The 16,982-nt window shown below is 45.2% G+C and overlaps 2 protein-coding genes across 6 annotated transcripts in view; both read right to left on the bottom strand.

Moving 5' to 3' along the window:
• Positions 1-16,982, bottom strand: part of USP3 (ubiquitin specific peptidase 3) — a 55,708-nt gene that overhangs the window by 4,809 nt on the left and 33,917 nt on the right. For all 5 annotated transcript variants that reach the window (XM_056572848.1, XM_056572852.1, XM_056572849.1 and 2 more), the window contains exons 11-14: positions 16,098-16,175; positions 10,950-11,068; positions 8,113-8,226; positions 7,920-7,987 (exon numbers count right to left, since the gene is read on the bottom strand). In XM_056572848.1, coding sequence (XP_056428823.1) covers positions 7,920-7,987; positions 8,113-8,226; positions 10,950-11,068; positions 16,098-16,175 — 379 coding nt within the window. The remainder of the gene's footprint in view (positions 1-7,919; positions 7,988-8,112; positions 8,227-10,949; positions 11,069-16,097; positions 16,176-16,982) is intronic.
• LOC130368733 (piggyBac transposable element-derived protein 4-like) lies at positions 404-2,692 on the bottom strand. The gene is made up of 2 exons (XM_056572859.1): positions 1,557-2,692; positions 404-682 (listed from the first exon to the last, which is right to left on the bottom strand). The coding sequence occupies exons 1-2, from the start codon at positions 2,322-2,324 to the stop codon at positions 422-424; spliced, it is 1,029 nt and encodes a 342-aa protein (XP_056428834.1). The 5' UTR covers positions 2,325-2,692; the 3' UTR covers positions 404-421.

Below are 16,982 nucleotides of genomic sequence, written 5' to 3'. Positions count from 1 at the left end.
TCGGGGGGCATGTCGCATTTAGGAAGCCCCTATGGTGCCAGGACAGCAAAATAACCCCCACATGGCATACCATTTTGGAAACTAGACCCCTTGAGGAACGTAACAAGGGGTAAAGTAAGCCTTAATACCCCACAGGGGTTTCACGACTTTTGCATTTTTTTTCACTAAAATGTGGGTTTTCCCCAAAATTTCACATTTTTACAAGGGATAATAGCAGAGAAGACCCCCCAAAATTTGTAAATACATTTCTTTGGAGTAAGGACACACCTTATTTTTAAATGATTTTGGCTCCGCGGGTGCACACCAGGTCTTGGAGTGGGAGGTCAGTCAGGGGCCTTGAGCTTTTCATAGCAGCCAGGATGTGGGACCCCCCCCCCCCCCCATTAACACTCCTTGAGGGGGGGGGGGGGAGCACTGAGCCCTAAAATAGGGGAACACTATGGGGGACAACGGGCCGTAACTGGGGTAGACAGGTGGGGTACAGAGGCCCGTAATATGGGGTACAGTGGGGCAGAAAATTATAAAACATAATAAAACAGGATATGTTCCCAGAATGATGACCCAGAGCATAGCCAAAACTAAAAAAAAATATGCCTGCCCCAAACCCTATGCTCTGAGTCATCATTCTGGGAATGTGATGTGTGTGGCCGTCCCTAACCTGTTGCCTCACATGCGCACCCCGCTCAGGTGGAGAGAGAGCGCTTCGCATTTGAGGCAACATAAAAAAAGTCCCCGATGATAGTGACTCAGTGACCTATGACCCATTTTTGAAAAAACACCCCCAGAGGTCTTATCAGGTATTTTTTTTTTTTTGTTTTTTTTGGGGCAATTTAGTGATTTATGGGGGTTATATTTTGGAATCTACTCTGGACTTGGTACATTGGTCAAATTATGGAAAATTCAAATGAAAAGGGAAAATTTAGTGCTCCATGGAAGTGTGATACTCCCTGAAGCAGTTTATGCAGAGGCCCGGATTATCTGGGCAAGTGTCGCATTGATATGTGGTGTCCTTGCGCATCCCCTTCCGGAAACACAGTCTGCATTTTTTCTGGGATCGTCGTTTCTTTCCATTGGGGGGGATCTCACCTGGAAAGTGTTGGCCTGGGACGATCCTGGCGCCTATAACTCCAGACCCTTGGGAAGTCCGGCCGGCTCTTTCCCGGTCAGCAAAGATCAGGAACCTTAGGACTTCTTATTGGTACTGGAGGAATGTCCCTGTGTTGCCAGCGTACTGGGATAGTACAAAAGCGTTGTACATGGCAACCTGTACCGAGTAGACCGCAACTTTTTTGTACCATACCCGTGTTTTGTGCATGGCATTATATGGCTTGAGGACTTTATCTGAGAGATCAACTCCCCCCCATATACCGATTGTAGTCCAGAATACAATCTGGCTTGAGGACCGGTCCCACGGTACCTCGCACAGGGACAGGGGTGCTGCCATTCCCATGAATAGTGTTCAGCATAAGGACATCCCTCTTATCCTTATTCTTCACCAACAACAGGTTATCATGGGTCAGGTCACGGGACTCACCCTTGGGGATAGGCGTCTGGACCAAATTTAGAGGGAGGCCTCTCTGGTTCTTCCGCACGGTCCCACAAGCAGATGTCGATATGGCGGCAAGGGATGTGAAGAGAGGGATGCTGGTATAAAAGTTGTCCACGTACACGTGGTAACCCTTATCCAGCAATGGGTGCATAAGGTCCCAAACGATTTTCCCGCTAACACCCAGAGTGGGGGAACAATCTGGGGGTTCAATGCGGGAATCTCGTCCCTCATATACTCTAAACCTGCAAGTGTACCCGGAGGTACTCTCGCAGAGTTTATAGAGCTTCACGCAATACTGCACCCGCTTTGAGGGAATATACTGGCTGAAGATGAGTCTCCCCTTAAAACTGATGAGAGACTCATCTACCGAGAGGTCCCTGAGCGGTACGTAGGCCTCCAAAATTTTTTTGCAAAGCCGGTCATAGGCGGGATCACCTCGGGGCGGACATGCTGCATTATCTGCATAATGCAGGCATTTCCGAATGGCCTCGAACCGCTTCAGTGTAATCGTAAAGCGGGATCTGAAAGAGGATGTCCCCGCTCCAGTAATGACGAGCACTTTGTTTTTGTCCAGGCCCATATGCAGCGTGAGGCCCCAAAATGTCCTCATTTCCGCTGCCTCAATGGCGCGCCATTCATTGGACCTGGCCAAAAAGGAATCGGGGTGGTGGGCAATGAACTGCTGGGCATACAAGTTCGTTTGCTCCACCATGTGATTGACCAGGCTGACACTGAGAAAAAACTTTAAAAAGTCCAGATCAGTGAAGCCAGCCATGTCAATCCGGATTCCTGAGTCGCCAACAAACTCAGGAATCCGTGGCTGGTAACCCTCTGGGGGGCTCCAGACAGGGTCATCGGAAGGGGGCTTCGGTGCACTTGTCTGGGGTGCCGGACTCCTATTACGAGCGGCATTGCCACCCGTACTAGTGTGGGCCACTGGGTCACTTTCATGGGGGGTGCGTGGCCTCGCCTGGCGGCGTCTCCGCCGCCGTACAGGGGACTCATCATCACTGCTAGATGATGAGGAGGGCGAGGAAGAACACAAAAAAGTAGGATCTTCCTCGTCCTCACTGGCAGATTCGGAGGCTGAAAAGAGTAAGCCTCCGCTGCCGAAAATGCCCGGCGGGCCATCGCCTTTTTTCTACGGTGGTGGTGGTGGGGGGGGGGGGGACACGGAGGGAAGTATGTACTGTGCTTGGTGTAAAAAGTTTAACAGTAATAGAAAAAAAAAAGCTGTGGCCAAAAAAGGGGGTGGCAAACGCGGCTCCCTGAACCCCTAATAGGACCCGGGGTAAGGGATCAGACCTTAATAGGACCCTGGGGGCAGAGATCGGAATGGCATGTCTGCTGATATCCTTCAGCAGACATGCCGTGCAAATGCCGAGGGGGGGGGGTCCCGGGACCCCCGCATGTCGTCGATCGCCAGAGATCGCTTGCGAAATCACGCAAGCGATCTTGTCGATTCGGGTCACTTGTGACCCGATGACCCAGAAATAAATGGTGATCGGCGGTGTACAATTCACCGCCAATCACCTGCCGTTGCAGGTCAGGGGGGATTTTTTTTTTTACTATAAAAAAAAAAAAAAACTGCGGCCAAAAAAATAAATAAAAAAAAAGGGGTTGAGCACGCAGCTCCCTGAACCCCTAATAGGACCAGGGGTCAGGGATCAGACCCTGGGGACCTATTAGGGGGTGGGGGGGGGGGGGGTACTTTTTTTTTCCACTTTTTTTTACTTTTATTTAACTTTTTTTTTTTTTACTAATTTACTCCTACCTTTCCCTGCAAACCGCTGTCCCTATTCTAATGCTCCTGAGGGGGCTCCGGAGCTCTGAGGGGGGATCCACGGCTTCTCACTGCTGCACCCGCTGACTGAACGAAGAGAGCGGGTGTAGCAGCGGGAAGGAGCCGTTAACCCCTCCTCTGCCGCTCTGCTATTGGCTGGACAATCGCCAGCCAATAGCAGCGTTGCTGGGGCGGTGACCGTATTGTCCCCGCTCCCCAGCAACGACAAGTGGTTGGCGGTGAATTGTACACCGCCGATCACCATTTATTTCTGGGTCATCGGGTCACAAGTGACCCGAATCGCCAAGATCGCTTGCATGATTTCGCAAGCGATCTCCGGCGATCGCCGACATGCGGGAGTCCCGGGACCCCCCCTCGGCATTTGCACGGCATGTCTGCTGAAGGATTTCAGCAGACATGCCGTTCCGATCTCTGCCCGGCGCGCGGCAGGGACCGGAATACGCCAGGACGCCCTGGGTCCTTAAAGCCCAGGGTGTCAGGATGTCCCCTGACATCCTGGGTCCCTAAGGGGTTAAAATCCACCGACAAGTGTTCATGTGAACAACACAACTTTGTCATGACAACAGCACTTGTGAAAGGGTTAGATATATTAGGCATCAAGTGAACGATCAGTTTCTCAAGTTGATGTATTGAAAGTAGAAAAAGTGGACAAGCAAGGACTTCATTGACTTTGACAACTGATTAATCAGCAAGAGGGTTTAAAGAGTACTCTAGGACACAAAAATGTATCCCCTTAGTGTCATATCGCAGGGCGTCTGACTGCTAGGAACCCCTGCAATCTCCCAAACAGCACCCCGGCTCTCCTTTCACATGAAGCAGTGGCCGACACAACCCCTCAATGCATCTCTATGGGAAAGTTGGAGCAATGCATTCTGGTATCTCCGAGCTGTTTGTTGGGACAAGGAGGACCTGAATGATGGTTTTCATGTTATGGCTGTTCAGTGTATATAGCAACTCATTTAATATGTACTGGTCCAAAACACACAAAGAGGGCATTTTGAAACATTATCTTTTTTCTTTTTTGCAGCCTAAGTATGTTCAGGTCTTTGGGTATTAAAACTTTAATTCCAAACTAACAAGTGCCACTGAAGATAAGGAGATTTTTTGAGCTCACCGTAAAATCTCTCTCTCTCTCGTAGACTTCATTGGGGGACACCTATACTGATGGGTATATGCTCTTGCCACTAGGAGGCGCTGACACTAGGGAAAAAAAGTCGTCTCCACCCTGGCAGGATATACCCGCCCACTGGAAGTGAGGTAATCAGTTTCGTCACACAGTAGTAGGATAAGCCAACGAAGAAACATGTCCGAAGGACCCAAGAAAAACCCAAGAACCAGAAAAGGGTATCCGGACAAAATAAACTGAAGAAATGGGTGGGTGTGGTGTCCCCCAATGAAGGCTATGAGAAAGAGATTTTACTGTGAGCACAAAAAAAAAAAAATCTCCTTTTCTTGGTCGCTCTTCAAATGGGAGACACCTATACTAATGGGATGTACCAAAGCAGTCCCCTAGGATGGGAAGACCAAAGAGAATCAGTCCAGAGACCGAACCCACTCGACCATAAAGGCCTGCGGACGAGATGTAGCGCAACGGACACTGAAAGGGGGAAGAATGTAACACAACCCTTCAGGGAGATTGCACCGAGGGAGGAGGAGAGCAATGGCAGGACCCAAACAACAGACTGTGCCAGACAAGATTTCATAAACTCCTCCAAAAGAAGAGAATACCAAGTCTGCCTGAGCAGCAGTAGAGAACCAAGAAACAGGAAGAGAGCCAGGCTGCAAGTGCACAGCTCTGCTAATTGCTCTCTGCAAAAAGAGCCCAACCAGGTACCCCACCTATATAGTGGAGGGGAAAACAAAGGGTGGACGTGAGAAACTCAGGCAACGACCATGCCAAGCTCCCTGATCTCAGTCCCCCCTGTGGGAGGGGGATTGTCAAAGGCCGCCCGAAGTCAGAGGGACAAAGTACTGGGTGGACCTAGTCCCCAGGAACCTTGCAACAACACATCAAGGTATGGAGGAGGCAATACATGTTCCCGGAGAGATCGGAATTCTGGACACTGGTGCTGGGCGAAAGATACAAAGACGTGACTACAAATGCAAGTAAGAAGCACACACACAGAGCAAACAAAACGTTGAGAGGAACACCCAAACGTGGTGAAACCCTTGACCAGATGGACGACAACGGAGCCATCTTGGTCGCTGTCTAGGGCAACAGAGTCGGCGCCTGAGCCACCCAGCACAGGCACCAAGGACAGATACGTGGAGGCCGAGGGGAGGGCTCAACTGACGGCATTGCCCCCTCAGGCCCCATGCCAGAACAGAGGTGCTCAACCGCCAAAGACCTGTGGAAACAAGATCACAGGAAGGCCATAGGCACACCCCACCGCAAAGGGAAGGTGGGCTCTACATGTGCAGAGTGGCCTAGCATACGCAGACATCCAAAAATCTGGCTTTATGGAAGACAGGCTGAGCACCCAACGGTTTGTCCAAACCATGCCCCTAGCAGACCAACAGGACACCCTGAGAAGGGGGAACAGAGTGCAGCTGTTCATGTGAAAGACCATGGAACCTGCAGAAAATGCCCACACCCCATCTCCTAATGGTGCCACACACGAGGACTGCTGTCGCAGACGCAAGAGATGAAGGAGGTATGTGGGAAGGAAACATGCAGACACAGTCTGACAAATCGGCATAAAAAGGTCCCATAAACCCATCGAGACACTCTGTTTGGAACTTCACATGGAAAACAGAGTGTCTCGATGGGTTTATGGGACCTTTTTATGCCGATTGGAGCGGCAAGAATTGGGGAGGTCACCTTGCGGATTAGAAAACCATGCAGACACAGACTGGCTATCTTGCATAGGGACCATGGACACCCCAGTTCTCACATTCAGAATCACACACCGAAAAAGGGTTACTAGCCTTCAGCCGAGAGAGCGGCAGGCAGGTAGAGAGGGACCTGGTAAAGGAGGAAACCACGCGACCCAGTATGCGGAGCAATGTATTAGTCGGAGCTAAACCTTGGTAGGGAGTTACCGTAACCTCGGTCCACGGTGTGGGAAGTGTATGGTAGGTGACCCGACATTAGGGATCGACCAATTATCGGTGTGGCCGATATTAATCGGCCGATATTCACGATTTTGGACATGATTGGTATCGGCAATTACCTTGCCGATATGCTGATAATGACCCCGGAGACGGCCACATACTGTAAGGGGCGGCTGTTACAGGAGCAGGGCTGGGGAACATGTAGAATGACGTGGCCGACTCCAACCCCCCGCCAGGGAAGTGCCTGGCCGTGTGGGACCGGAAACCCGCTGCCCCAAGAAAATTAACATGGGGGGCAGCTGCAGGGAGTCTCCGGCAGCAGAAAAGCGAACGTGGCCAGGACACTGCTCCTGGCTGTAGCTAAGAACAGTAAGCAGGCTGGTGTGCCTACACTAAAGACGCGGTCGGCCACGTGGAACCGGAGACCCTCTGCCTGCAGCTGTAGGTCTCCGGTCAGCCCAATAAAGAACTTGGCCAGGACACTGCACCTGGCCGCAACATAAAAGGAGGAAGTGGGCTGGAGTGCCTGCCCTGAGGATGCCAACCCGCACAGCAGTGGTTGGCCAAGTGGGACGGGAGAACCGCTGCCTGCAGCTGTAGGTCTCCGGTCATCCTAATAATAAAAAACGTGGCCAGGACCTGCGCCTGGCTGCAAAAGAGTAGAAAGCAGGTTTTTTGCACCCCCACTGGGGAAGTGGATGGCCATGTGGGACCGGAGACCCACTACCCCAGAGACTGACACTGGTGCAGCAGTAAAGAGTCTCCGGCCGAATGAAAAGAAAAAACGCAGCCAGGGCAGTGTGCCTGGCCGCAAGATAAGAGGACATGTTGGACCCAAAGAGGGGGAGGGTAGTCCTACCGGACTGTCCCCAACAGAATGGCCACGTGGAATGGTGGCTGAGGAGTTGGGCACATGAGAGAAAAAGGGGACTCCTGGATGAACAAGAGGAAGGGAGAGGGGGAAGGGGGGTTGTAGTACATCCTCACACACGGTTCCATCTTCTTATACTCACCCTGAAGTCTTCAACCAGCTTATGGCCATGCTGCATCATACCTGGCTAAGATAGCAGGGCAAGCAAGGGCAGTGGGGGACCCGGACCTAGGGTACCACCTCCAGGTACTGGCCGTTGGCGCGAAGGAGTTAATAGTACATACTCTATGTCTGTGCCCCTTTGTCGCATATGGGGGAACAGGTAGCGCCATGCTTCTGAACCCCCACCTGAAAAAGGGAAACAAAAGGGAGATAAAAACCCAACTAAACAGCCCTTACTAGAAAATAATTAAAAAAAAGACCAGGTCTGGGGAGTTTCCATACCTGTGTCTTGCCTCCTACTTACACTAGCTAAAACTGATTCTCACTTCCAGTGGGCGAGTATATCCTGCCAGGGAGGAGCTAACTTTTTTTCCCCTAGTGTCAGCGCCTCCTAGTGGCAAGAGCATATACCCATCAGTATAGGTGTCCCCAATGAAGAGCGACCAAGAAATAAAGGATTTTACGACCAGTGTACTCACCCTGAACCATGATGAACAACAACAGCAGCTAGATCATAAAGACAGCTTTCTGGGCCCATATTTTCTGGCTGAGAAGAAAAATAAATGGTAAAACATAACATTGTGGACATAATACCGCATCATCACAGTTTTTAAAAAATTATAAAGAGGACAGAAGGAGACAGAAAACTTTATTAAATGTAAACTGCATTACCTCCAGCAAAAAACACTTCATGTCCAATCCTCGCAGGGGAAACTCTACATACGTGTCCACCTTATTCCTAAGATAAGCAGTCCAATGGAATCTTTTCAAATGTAAGCAAAGTACCTGCAGACATATGAGGCAACATGAGACGTATGGTCACAAGCAAAAGGATTTCACTGGTTCTGAAGAGCCATTTTCTACCCTGTAAAGGCAGTCTGATTTTTTTTTAACAGGTTCTGCCGTTTATGGCCGCTGTCAATTAATTCTTACAATGAAGGTCTTTGGTCTGCTACACCAGCTGCTGCACTAAATATCAGCTGTCAACTAGAGGAACAGCTGAGATAAATCACAAGTGTATGACTGTAACAACACACAAAAAAAATTGAAAATGCTCCACAAGCTGCTATTATGTAACCAGTACAAATGATCGCAACTCATAGGTTTGTGGGTGTGCAATATATGCAAGGTTTTGAAACAGCATTGCTGCATAAAGGCAGAGCTCTCATTGGCTTCTATCAATGATAAAGACAGCTTTTCTTTTAGACAATTGTGATAAATAGGTAATAAGTAACTGATCAGTGGCAGTCCCAGTGGTCAGTCCCCCAACAATCAGGAAAGCAGGGGTCCATTGCTAGCCGAATAATTGGACCACATCACACAAAGTTATTTTTGACATTTCCATAGTAAGTAAATAGAGGCTGTGTACATGTTCCATCACCACTCCACTCAGGGGATAGGAGACCCCTACTGATCAGACACCTATCCTGTGGGTTGGTGGTAAGTTACATGGGGATAACCCCTTTAATGCTTCTAGATGGAAAGGAGTTCATCTAGTGAAACTGTATATGTAATTAAGAAACATTTTAATGCTGAACTGTGGAAACATCAGAGAGCTACAACAAAGTGTCAATGTTCATCAGAGAAAGTGAAAAATGCAGCGAAAGGAGTTATCTCAACACTACTGGTTGCTGAACAGAAACTCAAACTTATTAGGCATGCTTAGGAAGACGTACTACTATTCAGCTTTAGGAGGCCGACAGCGAGTTGTTTGAAGTTCTTCATAAGTCACGCATATCAATTTATCAAGTGCAAGATCATAATATGGAGTTATTCCTTTAGCTCTGTTTCCAATGGCAACATCAGTAGGATTGCAAAAAAGGAATTAAGGTGTTATTTTCATTTCTCTCAAGTTGACTTACACTTGTCCAACAGGACCATCTAACGGAATGTATTGCTATTAGAGTCCTTAAAATGGAACCTGTCAGGTCCATGGGGTCAAACACACTGGCTCCAGGACAAGACAGGTCAGGAGAACACATTCTAATGCTGAGCTTTCAAGCAGTCATGCCTAAGAGAGCTGAAAAAAAAGTTTAAATCGCCACCAGCCATGACTAGCAAGCATATACATAGTCAGCTCACTGCGCCCCCATTCGCCAAGACAGTGGTGACTGACAGCCTCATTACCCTCATTGAAGAGCCATCTATCTAGCATCGTAATCTTGAACTGCAGGTAATTAAAATAAAGAAAATATCTTAATATAAAATTTCTGCCAGCTTAGCAGGGTTCTGCAATTTAGATTTTCATTCCAGAATAAGCCAAATGATGTGACATAATTGCAATAATTTGCAAACATTTTTGCTGTCACCATTGTCTAGGAGAATGTCTACTGGTTAGACACAACACAAAAGGTCTTTAAAGGTTCCACATGGCAGTGAAATGTGCAAGAAGCCCTTACTGGCATTAGCCGATACCCTGATGGATGCATGGGTAAAGAAAAAGGGGGAGATTTATCAGAACCTGTGTAGAGGAAGAGTGGTGCAGTTGCCCATAGCAATCAATCAGATTTCCTCATTTTTCTGACGCCTCATTAAAAATGAAAGAAGCGATATGATTGGTTGCTATGGGCAACTGCACCACTCTTCCCCTACACAGGTTTTGACAAATCTTCCTGAAATTGCCAAACTAAAAAAATGTGTTCGTGTTATGAGAAATGCACTATACAGTTCACAATTCCATGCAGGTTTACACTCCTGAAAGCACATCTTCTCCACACTCCTTAATAACTTGGTTTAACACAACGCCTGTAAAAACAAGTGTACAGGCAGTGTTGCAAGTCAGCATATTGCTACTATGGTAGTGAAGGTGTCTTAAGGGTATTATTAGTAGCAGATTTGTTGCATACATGTCTGCAACTCTTCCACATTTGCATGGGCTTTCACAAATCCATTCTTGTGAATATGGTTGTTTCTGAAGCATGTGAATAGAACTGATTTTTCAGTTACTAAAATTTCTACAGCAAAGCTGCCATGTGTAAATATCCCTTTGGGGCCCATTCACACTATGGGAATTCTAGGCTGATTCAGCTTACTGTATCTTCCTCTTAATGTCTGTGGCAATGTGACACAGACAATAAAGCGTTGCTCCATTCACTACAGCCAAGTGATCGGATTTCTCCTGCAGATTCTGCCAGAAGATTGAACATGTTTAATCTTCCTGCCGAATCCAATACTATTTTGGAAGTTCTGCTATGGAACTTCTGTAGTGTGAACTAAACCGCAGAATGCCATCGAGATCATTGGGAGTGTGCTGCAAGTGGAATCCATGCAGAAATACCATAGAGTGAACGGGGCCTGAAGTGTCCTGTCATTAAAAAAAAAAAACTGACATGTCAAAGTTTTGATCGGTCTGTTTATAAAGAGTGTTCATGTTTTCTAATGGGGATGGTTATATCAACCACATATTCAACCAGATGACAAGGCATTCATCATGCATTCTGTCAGGTTAAGCAGAATTCTAACATATTATTAAAAAATAAGTCTAACATCAAAGTATTGTCCCCACTAACCTTTGGTAGTTTCTGAATCCAAAATTTTTTGGTGGATTTCTGTTTCTTTTTACATTTCAGGCACATGTAGAGCTCTGTCTCATCCAACTCTTCAAGGTCTGTGAAGCTGCGAAGGCAATCTTAAAAATGCAAAAGATAAGATGATATAAATACAGTATCTTCAAAAAAAAAAGCCAGCATGATGTAGAAGTCACAATATGATAACCTTTTGCAATATGTCAAAATGACCAAAACATTTTTATTATTCAAAAATAAAAAACATGAATCAACTTTGCAAAGCGGAGTGTTAATAATACAGGACAATGCTTAAGTCAGAGACCTATGCAGACCTATGTGTATCATTGGTAAGAAACACTGGCCTAGTTTTATCAAATATTGCTCAGATTTTCCCATACAACCAATTACAGCTTAGCTTTCACTTAACTTTTCATTACAGTGATCCCCCCGACCTACGATGGCCCCGGAATAAGATCATTTCAACATACGATGGCCTCTCAGAGGCAGCATCAACATACGATGCTTTTGTATGTCGGGGCCATCGCATTAACGGCTATCCTGCAGCGCAGACTGCTTCAGCTGCTGGCGGATAGCAGTTTAAAAAGGTGCCCCGTTGAGTGTCACTCACCTGTCCCCGCCGCTCTGGACCGTCCTCTTCATGCTCCGCTGCATAGCCGTCGCTCTCCTTCGTCCTCATCACGTCACCGCACACGCCATCCAGTCATCCAATAGGAACGGCATGTGAAGAGACGCGATGACGGCGATGGAGAGCAAAGCTCCTGGCCAGCGTTGACAGTCCGGAGCGGTGAGGACACCCCGGGGACGTGATGACCGTGACAATCCAGGGCAGCGGTGACACGTTAGTATCCCTTTCTATATTACTATTGCACGGATCCTCTACATACGATGGATTCAAGTAACGATGGTTCATTTGGAGCTTATTACCATCGTATGTTGAGGGATCACTGTACACGTTTATTTCCTTTGTGTGTATTGGAACTAAACCAAAGAAAAGTGAGGAAAAAAAGCTAATTGGACATAATGTCACACCAAACTCCAAAAATGGGCTGGACAAAATTATTGGCACCCTTTCAAAAACTGTGGAAAAATAAGATTGTTTTAAGCATGTGATGGGGGCAAGTACCAGGTGTGGGCAATATAAAAATCACACCTGAAAGCAGATAAAAAGGAGAGAAGTTCACTCAGTCTTTGCATTGTGTGTCTGTGTGTGCCACACTAAGCATGGACAACTAAAAGAGGAGAAGAGAACTGTGAGTACTTGAGTACCAAAATTGTGGAAAAATATCAACAATCTCTAGGTTGCAAGTCCATCTCCAGAGACCTAGATTTGCCTTTGTCCAGTGCACAACATTATCAAGAAGTTTGCAACCCATGGCACTGTAGCTAATCTCCCTGGGCATGGACGGAAGAGAAAATGATGAAATTGATTATGCGAATTGATGAAAGGTGTCAACAAAGGATAGTCCGTATGGTGGATAAGCAGCCCCAAACAAGTTCCAAATTTAATCAAGCTGTTCTGCAGGCTCAGGGAGCATGAGTGTCAGCGTGAACGGTCGACATTTAAATGAAACGCTATGGCAGGAGACCCAGGAGGACCCCACTGCTGACACAGACATAAAAGGCAAGACTACATTTAGCCAAAATGAACTTGAGTAAGCCAAAATCCTTCTGGGAAAACGCCTTGTGGACAGATGAGACCAAGAAAGAGCTTTTTGGTAAAGCACATCATTCTACTGTTTACCGAAAACGGAATGAGGCCTACAAAAGAAAAGAACACAGTACCTAGAGTGAAATATGGTGGAGGCTCAATGATGTTTTGGGGTTGCTTTGCTGCCTCTGGCACTGGGCGCCTTGAATGTGAGCAAGGCATCATGAAATCTGAGGATTATCAACGGATTTTGGGTCGCACTGTACAGCCCAGTGTCAGAAAGCTGGGTTTGCATCCGAGATCTTGGGTCTTCCAGAAGGACAATGACCCCATACGTCAAAAAGCATCCAGAAATGGATGGCAACAAAGCACTGAAGAGTTCTGAAGTGGTCAGCAATAAGTCCATATCTAAATCCCATTGAACACCTGTGGAGAGATCCTAAAATTGCTGTTGGGAAAAGACGCCCTTCCAATAAGAGAGACCTGGAGCAGTTTGCAAAGGAAGAGTGGTCCAACATTCCGGCTGAGAGGTGTAAGAAGCTTATTGATGGTTATAGGAAGCGACTGTTTTCAGTTATTTTTTCCAAAGGGTGTGCAACCAAATATTAAGTTAAGGGTGCCAATAATTTTGTTCAGCTCATTTTTGGAGTTTGGTCTGACATTATGTCCAATTTGCTTTTTTCCCTCCTTTTTTGATTTAGTTCCAATACACACAAAGGAAATAAACATGTGTATAGCAAAACATGTGTTACTGCAATCCTTTTCTGTGAGAAATACTTAATTTTCTAGAAAAATTTCAGTGGTGCCAACATTTACGGCCATGACTGAAAATCTGGGCAACATTGTTTAATTGATGGAGGTCTGACCTCCAACACTCCTATGATCAGCTCAACGCACAATGGCTCATCCTTATGGGTTGCTGAACAACATACTGCACAGAATAAAACAAATGTTGCAACTCACTTATTTTACTGAAGGATAGGCTCACCTTCATTCAAAAGGTGCTGAAAACACTGCACTACCTACAAAAAAAATGCAAGAAGGAGGTGTGTGCCTCCAATAGGCAGTTTCTAAAACCTACATGGTAACATTTAAAAGAATTAATGACATTAATTTAAAGAAGCATATCTTTTCATATCTCTTTTGTATGGACTGGATAAAATCATGGACCTGATAGTGGTCTCCCTGCCTTCCTTGAGTAATGTGTTAAAGGGGTACTCCCGTGGAAAACTTTTTTTTTTTTTTTTTTTTTTTTTTTTATAAATCAACTGGTGCCAGAAAGTTAAACAGATTTGTAAATCACTTCTATTAAAAAATCTTAATCCTTCCAGTACTTTTTTGGGGTTGTATACTAAAGAGAAATCCAAAAAAGAAATGCATTTCCTCTGATGTCATGACCACACTGCTCTCTGCTGACCTCTGCTATCCATTTTAGGAACTGTCCAGAGCAGCATATGTTTGCTATGGGGATTTTCTCCTGCTCTGGACAGTTCCTAAAATGGACAGCAGAGGTCAGCAGAGAGCTGTGGTCATGACATCAGAGGAAATGCATTTCTTTTTTGGATTTCTCTTTAGTATACAGCCCCTAAAAAGTACTGGAAGGATTAAGATTTTTTAATAGAAGTGATTTACAAATCTGTTGAACTTTCTGGCACCAGTTGATTTAAAAAAAAAATAAAAAATAAAGTTTTCCACGGGAGTACCCCTTTAACCCCTTAAGGACGCAGGACGTAAATGTACGTCCTGGTGAGGTGGTACTTAACGCACCAGGACGTACATTTACGTCCTAAGCATAACCGCGGACATCGGAGCGATGCCCGTGTCATGCGCGGCTGATCCCGGCTGCTGATCGCAGCCAGGGACCCGCCGGCAATGGCCGACGCCCGCGATCTCGCGGGCGTCCGCCATTAACCCCTCAGGTGCCAGGATCAATACAGATCCCGGCATCTGCGGCAGTTCGCGATTAAAATGAACGATCGGATCGCCCGCAGCGCTGCTGCGGGGATCCGATCATTCATAACGCCGCACGGAGGTCCCCTCACCTTCCTCCGTGCGGCTCCCGGCGTCTCCTGCTCTGGTCTGTGATCGAGCAGACCAGAGCAGGAGATGACCGATAATACTGATCTGTTCTATGTCCTATACATAGAACAGATCAGTATTAGCAATCATGGTATTGCTATGAATAGTCCCTATGGGGACTATTCAAGTGTAAAAAAAAATGTAAAAAAATGTAAAAGTAAAAAAAAAGTGAAAAATCCCCTCCCCCAATAAAAAAGTAAAACGTCCGTTTTTTCCTATTTTACCCCCAAAAAGCGTAAAAAACATTTTTTATAGACATATTTGGTATCGCCGCGTGCGTAAATGTCCGAACTATTAAAATAAAATGTTAATGATCCCGTACGGTGAACGGCGTGAACGAAAAAATATTAAAAAAGTCCAAAATTCCTACTTTTTTAATACATTTTATTAAAAAAAAAAATTATAAAAAATGTATTAAAAGTTTTTTATATACAAATGTGGTATCAAAAAAAAGTACAGATCATGGCGCAAAAAATGAGCCCCCATACCGCCGCTTATACGGAAAAATAAAAAAGTTATAGGTCATCAAAATAAAGGGATTATAAACGTACTAATTTGGTTAAAAAGTTTGTGATTTTTTTAAGCGCAACAAAATATAAAAGTATATAATAATGGGTATCATTTTAATCGTATTGACCCTCAGAATAAAGAACACATGTCATTTTTACCAGAAATTGTACGGCGTGAAAACAAAACCTTCCAAAATTAGCAAAATTGCGTTTTTCGTTTTAATTTCCCCACAAAAATAGTGTTTTTTGGTTGCGCCATACATTTTATGATATAATGAGTGATGTCATTACAAAGGACAACTGGTCGCGCAAAAAACAAGCCCTCATACTAGTCTGTGGATGAAAATATAAAAGAGTTATGATTTTTAGAAGGCGAGGAGGAAAAAATGAAAACGTAAAAATTAAATTGTCTGAGTCCTTAAGGCCAAAATGGTCTGAGTCCTTAAGGGGTTAAGTCAATTCTTGCAGGATTTTCTGACCTCTTATTGGAAAAGTAAAAAGCCTACAGAGGAGCACACTTTATACACAGATTCTGAATACACGTTTAGTGTCAAACATCAATGCTCAGTAAGGCAATAGAGCTTTCATGATTGCTATTAGAATGCTAGAAATTTAGCAATTTAGAAACTCTAAGGCTGGGTTCACATCACAATTTGAACCTCCGATGCACAGATACCATTTCGGAACCTCAAATCGGCTGAAATTCTTCTAAAGGGCTGTGGACCCGATCATAGTCAGCTAGTGGAAGACCACAATTTTCACTCAGGCTCCGTATTTGCAAGGATACGATTTCAGCCGATTTGAGCTTCTGAAATCTTATCTGTGCATCAGAGGTTTAAATCGTGATGTGAATCCAGCCCAACAAATTAACTGCAAAACTATCAATCTATATACCTCGGAGAGTGCATGTTGGTCCATTATCTTGGTTCTTTCGTTTGTTACGGAAATGACTGGGAATGTCTAAAGAGAGATCTGCAAAGAGAAGTAGTGATTAAGATGATGCACATTCCCAGTATGTCATGGTCATTGTGCTGCAGGTTGCACCAATGAAAAGTTCTTATTTGTGATTGTAGAGGATAACACTGTTAAGATCCACTGGTTAAAAATAGAAAATATGAATTGAACCAGTGTGTACAATATTTGCAATGTGCAGATGTTGAGTCATTGTATAGTCAGTATGGAGTATAGATGAAATTTTACTTTATTCTATGAAATGTTTATTAATGAACAAAATAAAAAGACCAATTCAAGAGTGACAACTAATACAACTTTATTTTCTGTTGTCACTTGAAAGCATATTTAAATATTACTTTCATTTAAAATTTGGCACCTAAATCGCTGAACTGGTGGGCTGTTTTCCCCATTCTCCGACTCTCTCTGCTGAATATTTCTATGCACTACGAGACACAGCTTCTGGCTTCATCTCCATAGCACCTGCCTGTAGCAGACCCTGTGTAAAGTAAATCTATGGCACTGGGATGTACAGGCTGTCATTTTTCAGAAAACTGACCAAAGCATTGGAGGTACCCTTTAAGTAATTTGAGATAGACATTTGGCATGATAGCTGAGCATCTCAGACACCTTGGGCTGGATGGGCTCACAAAATTTGAATTGCATAATTTGAAATACTTTGTGCACATTTTATCAAAATAATCTATACACTCAACATTCACATGTCTTACAGTTTGCTGTATTTTTTGTGCTTTTCTTTTGCATTGTAGCCATGACAGCTACATTTAAATAATTTGGTGGGAAGAGCCATCAACTTTGTTTTTTGTA

The sequence above is a fragment of the Hyla sarda genome, chromosome 4, assembly GCF_029499605.1.
Source record: "Hyla sarda isolate aHylSar1 chromosome 4, aHylSar1.hap1, whole genome shotgun sequence".
NCBI classification, from domain to species: Eukaryota; Metazoa; Chordata; class Amphibia; order Anura; family Hylidae; genus Hyla; species Hyla sarda.
This window is presented reverse-complemented; position numbering and strand designations above follow the sequence as displayed.